The sequence below is a fragment of the Branchiostoma floridae genome, unplaced genomic scaffold (genome assembly GCF_000003815.2).
Source record: "Branchiostoma floridae strain S238N-H82 unplaced genomic scaffold, Bfl_VNyyK Sc7u5tJ_1550, whole genome shotgun sequence".
Classification (NCBI taxonomy): Eukaryota; Metazoa; Chordata; class Leptocardii; order Amphioxiformes; family Branchiostomatidae; genus Branchiostoma; species Branchiostoma floridae.
Genome location: NW_023365750.1, coordinates 35,548 through 45,549, shown reverse-complemented (window position 1 = coordinate 45,549; position 10,002 = coordinate 35,548). Strand labels below are relative to the sequence as shown.

The following is a 10,002-nucleotide window of genomic DNA, read 5'->3' as shown; positions in this document are numbered from 1 at the left end:
AAGTGACTGCTGCGATTATCATAGATATGCCCCTAAGAACTGATACAATATAAAGCCTTCTGAATAGTCTAAAATGCGAGAGCCTTAGGCGGGCTTCGCTCCCCCTGGCGGGAACACTGCTATATACGGGATCATGAGGCCCCGCTTATGAATATTAATTAGCCTTTGGCCTCCTCTTCGCTGATTGGCTAGGTCTTTGATTCAATTAACTCTCCGGCTGACGCGCACAGGTGTGGCTCTGTGCGGGGTCACGGAAGGTCACGTCAGGAGGCCAAAAGAAAACAAATTTCCCCTCAGAAAAGTGCCAAAATTAATCATTTTAAAGTTGTTTATGTCAAAAATTTTACTTGAATCTTGTTACCAAGTAGCTAATGCCTATCTATACCAAATTTCAGGTCATTTAATTGTAATACCAGGGTACAGGAGCCAAAAGTGTCCTTTTTTGGTCAAAAATTGGCCAAAAATCGCAAAAATAAGCATTTTGTTGCACTGTACACCAAAAGTGTTATTGAATTTATATGAAGGGATTATCAAGGCACATCTGTGTCAAATTTCAGCTCATTCGGTTGCAATACCAAGGTACAGGAGCCAAAAGTGTCCTTTTTTGGTCATAAATTGGTCAAAAAATCGCAAAAATAAGCATTTTGTTGTACTGTACACCAAAAGTGTCATTGAATTTATATGGGGGCATTATCAAGGCACATCTCTGTCAAATTTCAGCTCATTTGGTTGTAATACCAGGGTACAGGGGCCAAAAGTGTCATTTTTTGGTCAAAAATTGGTCAAAAAATCGCAAAAATAAGCATTTTGTTGTACTGTACACCAAAAGTGTTATCGAATTTATATGGGGGCATTATCAAGGCACATCTCTGTCAAATTTCAGCTCATTTGGTTGTAATACCAGGGTACAGGGGCCAAAATATACAGTTTTGGTCTAAAATTGACCAAAAAATCTCAATAAAATCATTTTAGAGGCAGATATGAAAAAAACTGAGAAACAAGCATCAAGGTATTGGCCCATTCTACCCCTGTGCCAAATTTCAGGTCATTCGGTCCAGGAACGGCGGAGATGAATCACTTTGAAGATTTGACAGGAGAAAGAAAGAAGAAGAAAGAAGAAACATTACGAATACAATATATTTCACCATACTATGTATGGCTGAAATATAATCTTTATGATGAATCATATCTACTTAGTCATGGTGCCTTTCATTGATTGTGAATATTGTGGAATAGACTGCTCACAGATTTCTCTGCTTGTTGTTTTCTGCAGCATTGGATTGTGAGAAGGGAAAAACCTTCAATCCTACTGGAAGTGCTTGTCCTCTGACATGCTCCAATAAGGACTACCATCGTTTCATGACTTGTTCACGCCAAAACATAGAAACATGTGAATGCAAAGAGGGATACATGTTGCAGGATGATCAGTGTGTGAGGGAATGTGGTAAGTATTTGTTGTTATGCAACTTGTACTATGAAGTTTTTGAACCCAGTGTCTGAAATATTTTATTATTTTCAGTACATGTATTAAAATATAATTGAAATTATAACAGAAAGTTGAAAACTACATCCATTGCTGAATTAAAGATTTCACCACAATGGTATTTGATGCAGAAAGGCTGATATTGTCTGCTATCTTTTCAGAGGTTACTACAACACCACAAATCACCACAACAGTCACACCTACCACACCACCCAAGGAATGTAAGTATTTTTGTTAGTTTTGTTCTTCTTCATTTGTTGCTGAGATTAAAAAAAAGTTCCTTTTGTTATTTAACATCTCTGGATGATATGTTTTCTGCCCTAGCTATTCTGTGTAGTTCTGATATGACAACTGAAAATCTGAATACATGTATCTGTTTTTGTGACAGGCTTCTGCTTCGGGTATGGTGAATGTCACTTCAGCACCTTTGACAGTCGCTCATACAAGTACTGCGGACGCTGCACACATCTGCTGTCTCGTCACAATGCCAAGAACCCTGACTATGAGGTCTACATCAGCAATGAGGCTTGTCCAAATAACCCAAGCTACACCTGCACCAGGTCTGTGAAGGTACTCTGTGGGAAGACGCAGGTGGAACTCATGGCAGGATTCAAGGTAGAGCCACAGTGTCACCATGCAATGTAGATCTGATGTTTTTGATTGATTAGTAGTTTTCACATATGGGTTATGTTTAAATTCATATTACTTTCATGATTCTTATGTTCACTATTATCTTGCAGTTAGAACCTTTCAATTGTTGCTCCACTGAAATTAAGCCAATTAAATAAGAAAAAGCTCCACAGACATAACCTAAGACAGTTATTGCAGCCTAGTGTGGCTAATGAATTGATTTTTCCCTATAGGTTATCATTGATGGCTCTGCCCGGCTGGTGCCTAGAGGAGTCACTATCCCTATCAACAATGGAGCCATGACTGTGCGCTGTGTTGGTCTTCGCCTGATCTTGAACTATGAACGCTATGGTCTGGAGGTGCAGTACGACGACTCTTGCCATGGATTCAGTGTAACAGTTCCCAACGACCGATATGGCTCCAACACTGAGGGTCTTTGTGGTAAGAACATGATGTGAAAAAACTGGCAGTGCTACTGATGAGTTATCTCTCAGAAGATGGGAGAATGAATGATAGACTAGGCAGTAAGTGTGATTGATGATGAGTGAGTAAGATGTGGTAGTTATGGGAGTTTTGCATGGACTGTTGGGCCAGAAGAAACACTATTTCATGGTATATATTTTGTTCTTTTCCTTGCCAAGGTGTCTGCAATGGACAGTACAAGGTCACAGACTTCAACAAGTTTGGCCGATCATGGTTCATTGATGATGGTGCTAAGCACTGCCAGACACTTCCTCCACCCGCACCAACCTGCTCACCAGTGGAGTCCTCTGTGTGCGACATCCTGCATTCTTCAGTATTTGCACCTTGCCACTCATACGTCAATGTCAAGAACTTCCGCGAGGTATGTCTCATCATGTCTTCCAATTGTTGTCCCCAGTCACTCATGGTGCCATTTAGGTTTATAGAAGCTTAATACTTAAGTAAAAATCTACATGTAGCCATGGGAAATTCTGTTTTCAGCAAGAAGTTAATGTTCAGGCCAAGAAGTTGTTGAGGCTTGGAATGTGAGCAAATGCCATTTCCATTTCAGTATACGGTATACAATGTGATAATTTTGATGTCTGTTGATTGAATAGCTCTTAAATAAATGAATAATGATAAATACTGCTGTGTGAATAAGCTGTCACAAGTACATAATTGCATTGTCCGCTTGGTACTTTAGGCCTGTGGAGATGATGTCTGCTCAGGAAAGGAGCTCTGTGACACCCTGACTGCTTATGCTAAAGCATGCCAACGCTGTGGCATCTGCCTGTCCTGGAGAAGCGACAAACTCTGTCGTAAGTATAGCATGTAATCAAAATGTACCAGGCCTGTAAAGTGGCTGCTGTAGTCATGTAGTATGATGTCATAGTGTTAAAATATGAAGTGTACAAGGTGTGATTTTAAAAGTGCCATCATAATATGTGGTCACTGAGTTACATTTGAGCACGTTACAATTTATGTACTGTCTACCTTTAGCAACAATTGATGGCATGGGGGACACATTACATATCATACTGTCTGTATTCATCGTTAACTCTTTTTCAGCAATAACATGCCCACCAACATTCGTCTACGACCCATGTGGTTCTGGATGTCCTGAAACCTGTGAAAACACTGCCTATTACCAGAAGAAGGTAACAGGACGCTGCAGCCATCCATGTGTAGAGGGCTGCCGCTGCCCAGAAGGAAAGGTTCTTGGTGCCGACCGTTGTGTGGATCCGGCAGAGTGCAGTAAGTTAAATTATCTACATCCTGCAGTGTTATGATGAAAATTGTCAGTTAATGGTCTTTTGTTCTGGCTAATATCCACATATCTAGGATCACATATCCTGAAAAGAGATTTTAAGAATATTTGACCTTGACCTATAATTACATGTAGACCTAACACACTTCTACTTGCATTGTAATTGTATGCATGTCCCTTTCTTAGTGTTTTCCTTGTATAGAATACAACACGGTGTATTCCGTATCACCTGAGGTACAAGCCCGACTGCTGGAAGGATCGCCCGACGGCTGAAGGCCGGAGGTTGATCCGACCTGCGGGAGGGCTGGGACCGAGTTGTATTTTATTTATGTCATACCCACCTGAGAAAACCCATGTGCGCCAGAAGTTGAGAAAATGTTGTGTCCTTGAACAAAAGATTGTAACAACAGCAATTCCAACGTCTGAATCCGGTATTCAAATTTCAACCGTGCCGTATTCAGCCCGTTCGAAATAGTTCGAATTATCAAAGGAAGCTTGTGTGATACAACTTAGAACCCGTGTGATACGCAAAGTTATCACATGGTCCGGAACACCTGTATTGAACGTTTTCGCGGCCAAGGTATGACATAAAAATTGTTATCTGGGGCCTCCTCAAGTCCCTGCAGCTTACTCTGTCACATACATTTCAGTAAATTCTACAAAAAAACGTTCTTTTGCTATGATTTAATTGCTAAGTTATCCAAAATACACATAGTATAATGTATTGCCTATGATCATTATTGATTCCAAATATTCTATTCCACAAATATATGTGTTAATATGTTATTACAAGTCTACAAAAGCATGAACACAATCCTTTTCAGCAATGACTACAGTGAAACCAACAACTATAAGGACAACAACCACAGTTGTTACCACAACAACCCCAGAAGAAACATATCCCGAGACAACCACATACCGTACACCAAGGAAGGTTACAACGCCAGGCAAGAAAACCAAATCATTTCTATTTGATTTCTTTGTGAATCCATTAAAACCAGGACAGTCATTAAATTTTGATATTTGGTGTAGTACATATGTACATGTAACCGTTACATATGTATGTATATATCATTTATGTATGTATGATTGTGTGTATGTAATATTATGTACATGTATGTAGAATATTTGAATGAGTGTCACAATTGTCAACAACAGGGACAACTACCAGGCCAGAGGTCACTGAGCCAGAAAGGACCTACCCTGAGACCACCAGGCCAGAGAGGACCTACCCTGAGACCACCAGGCCAGAGAGGACCTACCCTGAGACCACCAGGCCAGAAAGGACCTATCCTGAGACCACAAGGCCAGAGAAGACCTACCCTGAGACCACTAGGCCCGAGAAGACATATCCTGAGACCACCAGGCCAGAGAAGACCTATCCTGAGACCAGCAGGCCAGAGAAGACCTATCCTGAGACCACCAGACCAGAGAAGACCTATCCTGAGACTACCAGGCCAGAGAAGACCTACCCTGAGACCACCAGGCCAGAGAAGACCTATCCTGAGACCACCAGGCCAGAGAAGACCTATCCTGAGACCACCAGGCCAGAGTCTTACACAACAACATACAAAACACCAAGGAAGGTTACAACTCCATCTTCCACAACAACTTCAGAAACATACACCACAAAGCCTGAGACATACACCACAAAGCCTGAGACTGAAACAACTGCACCAGAGTATACTACATCAGAGCCAATAGTCACAAGTAAGCCTTTTCCTTCAGGGACCAGTATTGGTAGAATATGAATTGATTGCACCAAAAAGATTGTAACTCTCACAAATTTGCATACCATTCGTTATCAATTACAATCATTTTTAATGATTATTTCTTATTACTTTCAGCACAATGCAAGAAGAGGGTGTATGGCTGCTCCTTCAAGTGTGAGGAGACCTGCCACTGCTACAGGTACAAAATCACCCAGTGCCAGCGCAATGACCCTAAAGCCTGTGTGCCAACTTGTGGGGAATGTCCACAGTGTCCTAAAGGCTACATCAGGAAGGACCAATACCACTGCATCAAGCCAACAGAGTGTGACTGTATCACTGATGGAGGCATTGTGGTCAAGGTAAGGACAATACCTGTATCTGATAGCACCCGCTAGGGCTGGGTATCGGTACAGCGTACCGGTACAAAACCGGTTTTTCTTATTGGACCGGTCCAGAAAAACCGGACCTGAAAAAAATAGGTGGACCGGATGTTGGACCGATTAGAAAATTAACAGATTATTTTATCAGGCATTCACACGTTTTGGCGCTTGCAGGTGGAAGAAAATAACAAGAGTGAAGTAGAGTAGAGTAGAGTTTATAGTAATTTCTACCAAGTTTTACAGCCAATCGTACAGGTGCAGTTAGCGTTGTAGGATTTCAAAACGCCAGTATAAGTCTAATACTACACCAAACAGATTTCTTTGTAGTGAAATGGACCATTGGTATGAGTCATACTACATCAGGTACAGGTTCAGGTCCGGACCTGGACCTGATCATCTGGACCTGAACCTGACCTGGACCTGAATTTTCTGTACCGGTACCCACTCCTAGCACCCGCACAAAAATTTAGTATGGACCAAATTTTCTGTTTCTTGTTAATTGTCTAAAAATCTTGTTAGAATGAACTAGCTAAATTGATCTCATACTACATTTATTACTTTTACTGACAGGCAAATCATGTCCTTAACTACCTTCCTTCCTTTCTGAAAGGTGCTGAAGTTGAGGCATTATATTCTTATTTTAACTCATTCCATGTTAGGTCTTTGGTTTGTCCTACGTTGAATATGAATTTATTGAAAAATGATCACACAATTTTTCTTACCGACAACATTTTGTGTGACAAGACACTAAATTTGTTTGATACAGGCAGGAGAGACGAAGAAAATTGATGACTGTACAATGTGCAGATGCTACAACAACAAGCTGACATGTTCCAACTTCTGCACAACATCAAGTATAACAACCACAACAATGGTTGAAACAACTGGCTACCGAACAACAAAGATTACTACTCCCACAGTTACAACTACATCAGAAACATACACCACAAAGCCAGAGACCTACACCACAAAGCCAGAGACCTACACTACCAGGCCAGAGACTGAAACAACAACATACAAAACACCAAGGAAGGTTACAACACCCTCTTCCACTACAACTCCAGAGACATGGACTACCAGGCCTGAGACATACACCACAAAGCCAGAAACTTTCACCACCAAACCTGAAGCATATACTACTGGGCCTGAGACCTTCACAACCAAGCCAGAGACATACACCACCAGGCCTGAGACATACACTACCAAGCCTAAGACATACACCACCAGGCCAGAGACATACACCACCAGGCCAGAGACATATACCACTAGGCCAGAGACATACACCACCAGGCCTGAAACCTACACTACAAAGCCTGAGACCTACACCACCAAGCCTGAGACATACACTACCAAGCCTGAAACCTACACCACCAGGCCTGAGACATACACAACTGTGGTTACAACAACTTACAAGACACCAAGAAAGGTTACAACTCCAGGTACAACTACACGCCCAGAGACATACACCACCAGGCCTGAGACATACACCACCAGGCCTGAGACCTACACCACCAAGCCTGAGATCTACACCACCAAGCCTGAGACATACACTACCAAGCCTGAGACATTTACAACAAGACCAGGTGTCACTACAACCATGCCTGAAACATACACCACTGTTACAAGTATGTAAATCTCCTCTTTCACAATATTGTACAGAGCCAATAGTTCATTACTTTGTATAGTTCTGTCTCAGATGCAGGTTTATTGTTTTTGATCATAGGAGCAACAGTAGTTTGTAGAAGGAAGTACATGTATCATTTGAGTACATTGTACTGGACATTAAAAGAACAGAGTATGTCTATGTGTTCAAAATGTTTATTTAACAACCCCATGAATCAGCCATAATCATTTAACAACTGTATTATTTCATTTCAGCTGAATGTGCAAAGAAGGTGTATGGTTGTTCCTTCCGTTGTGAGGAAACCTGCCACTGCTACAGGTACAAGATCACTCAGTGCCAGCGTGGTGACAGGAGTTCATGTGTGCCCACCTGTGGTGAGTGCCCCGCATGTCCCAAAGGCTACATCAGGAAGGACCTGTATCACTGTGTCAAGCCTACAGAGTGTGACTGTATCACAGATGGAAACATTGTTGTGCCGGTGAGTTATTGTGATGTTTGATTAAACTCACTTGATTTATTGAGTGAAATATTCTTCAGGTATGAAAATGTCCCTCATCTCTTTTTATGTGTATATTAAAATTTCAGGCCGGCAAGACAGTTAAAGTTGGGCAGTGTCAGGTGTGCACATGTTACCAGAACACATTGACATGTAGCAACATGTGTACAACATCAGCAACAACAGAGGCAACAGCAACAACAACAACTCGGGCAATCACCACTGGGTACAAGACACCCAGAAAGGTTACAACACCAGTTCCAACACCAACTACAACCAAATCAACAGTGACAACAGGAGGTACTATTAACTTTTGATTGCATCATTGTATGGTAACAGAAAGTAGAGGTATGCTGACTAAGAATACATTTTGATAGGATAAGACCTATTACCCAAGATATCCAATATTGGATATTTTAGCTTTTATTATTTGTAGGTAATGACATTCACTGACACTTCATATCTTTGTTTAAATTTGTTTGGTTGATTCTCTCATTCTCAAGCGTAGTGTAGCCAGGCTTTATACCATTGCAACACGATATAGTGTTGACACAAATGCAGATTATGTTGAAGGATGACTAATGTTTTATTTAGCTAATAGGTGAATGCCTTAAAAGTCTTTATAGTGAGCTGCTAGCAAGCAAAGAGTATGATCATACAGCATAAGCCTCTGTGCTGTTCAGCCTGGATGTAATGACATTGTTGACTTACTTCATACTTTAAGTACCCACCACACGATGCTATGAGGAACATGAGGTCTGCTCCTGGACCAGTTGGATGGATGCCTGCTACCCAACACCAGCTGTCAGTGGTGACGATGAGTCTTTCACTAGCCTCCGTCGCCATGGCTTTAATATTGGTGGGGCAAACCAGAAGATCAGCAGAATCCAATGCCGCACTGTGGGAACACATATCGACTACTCAAAGACAGGCCAGAATGTCGTGGCTAACTGTGAGGTTGGCTGTGTCTGTACTCATGCCACTGGTCCCAGCAAGTTCCAGATGATGATGAGAGGAATCAGCCCCTACTGTTACAACTATGAAGTTCGTCTGCTGTGCTGCAATGCTAATGTTGCCATATGCTCAAAGAGTAAGGACAGATATTTGTATAATCCAAATATCACAACAAGAAAAGCGGTATAATCTACATTTTGTAAATGTTGACATAAATGTTGATTTATGTTAGATAGGAACACATGCTAGTACTAGGTACTGTTGACATCTTAAAATGTTAAAGCATGATTTGTTAAAGTTAACCATTTTACTCAGTACTTTAAAATCAGCCTAATGGGAAGGTGATATTCCAGACATGATGGACCTCATTGTAAGTTAGAAATGTTGTGTGGAATGTAGATTTTATGCATATAATACATGTCAAGCATGGCTGTCATATGAACATGTATGATTGGTACATGTATATTTGGTGTACACATTGTTCACTGTGTGTATTTCACTTTTTTAGCAACTACTACAAGTGCAACCACTCCAGAGAATACCTACCCTGAGACCACCAGGCCTGAGGTTACAGAGCCAGAGAAGACTTATCCAGAGACCACTAAGCCTGAGGTTACTGAGCCAGAGAAGACCTACCCTGAGACCACCAGGCCTGAGGTTACTGAGCCAGAGAAGACCTACCCTGAGACCACCAGGCCAGAGGTTACTGAGCCAGAGAAGACCTACCCTGAGACCACCAGGCCTGAGGTTACTGAGCCAGAGCAGACCTACCCTGAGACAACCAAGCCCACAAGAAAGATCACCACTCCGACTGTGACTGAAACCACACGTCCAGAGGTTACTGAACCAGAGAAGACCTACCCAGAGACCACCAGGCCAGAGGTTACTGAGCCAGAGAAGACCTACCCTGAGACAACTAAACCGGTGTGGACCACGGTGCCAGAAACAACCAAGCCTTGGTATACTACAGAACTTACAAGTGAGTGACATGATC

The 10,002-nt window shown here is 41.8% G+C and overlaps 1 protein-coding gene across 1 annotated transcript in view; it reads left to right on the top strand.

Annotated features, from left to right (window-relative positions):
• The window catches only part of LOC118408057 (hemocytin-like), a 12,013-nt gene extending 3,683 nt beyond the window's left edge, over window positions 1–8,330 (top strand). Inside the window, exons 2-13 of the mRNA XM_035808675.1 lie at window positions 1,274–1,444; window positions 1,645–1,704; window positions 1,872–2,098; window positions 2,347–2,554; window positions 2,755–2,957; window positions 3,279–3,393; window positions 3,644–3,829; window positions 4,667–4,789; window positions 5,001–5,552; window positions 5,690–5,913; window positions 7,813–8,036; window positions 8,144–8,330. Coding sequence (XP_035664568.1) covers window positions 1,274–1,444; window positions 1,645–1,704; window positions 1,872–2,098; window positions 2,347–2,554; window positions 2,755–2,957; window positions 3,279–3,393; window positions 3,644–3,829; window positions 4,667–4,789; window positions 5,001–5,552; window positions 5,690–5,913; window positions 7,813–8,036; window positions 8,144–8,204 — 2,354 coding nt within the window. The 3' untranslated portion in view covers window positions 8,205–8,330. The remainder of the gene's footprint in view (window positions 1–1,273; window positions 1,445–1,644; window positions 1,705–1,871; window positions 2,099–2,346; window positions 2,555–2,754; window positions 2,958–3,278; window positions 3,394–3,643; window positions 3,830–4,666; window positions 4,790–5,000; window positions 5,553–5,689; window positions 5,914–7,812; window positions 8,037–8,143) is intronic.
• The last annotated feature ends 1,672 nt before the right edge of the window (window positions 8,331–10,002 follow it).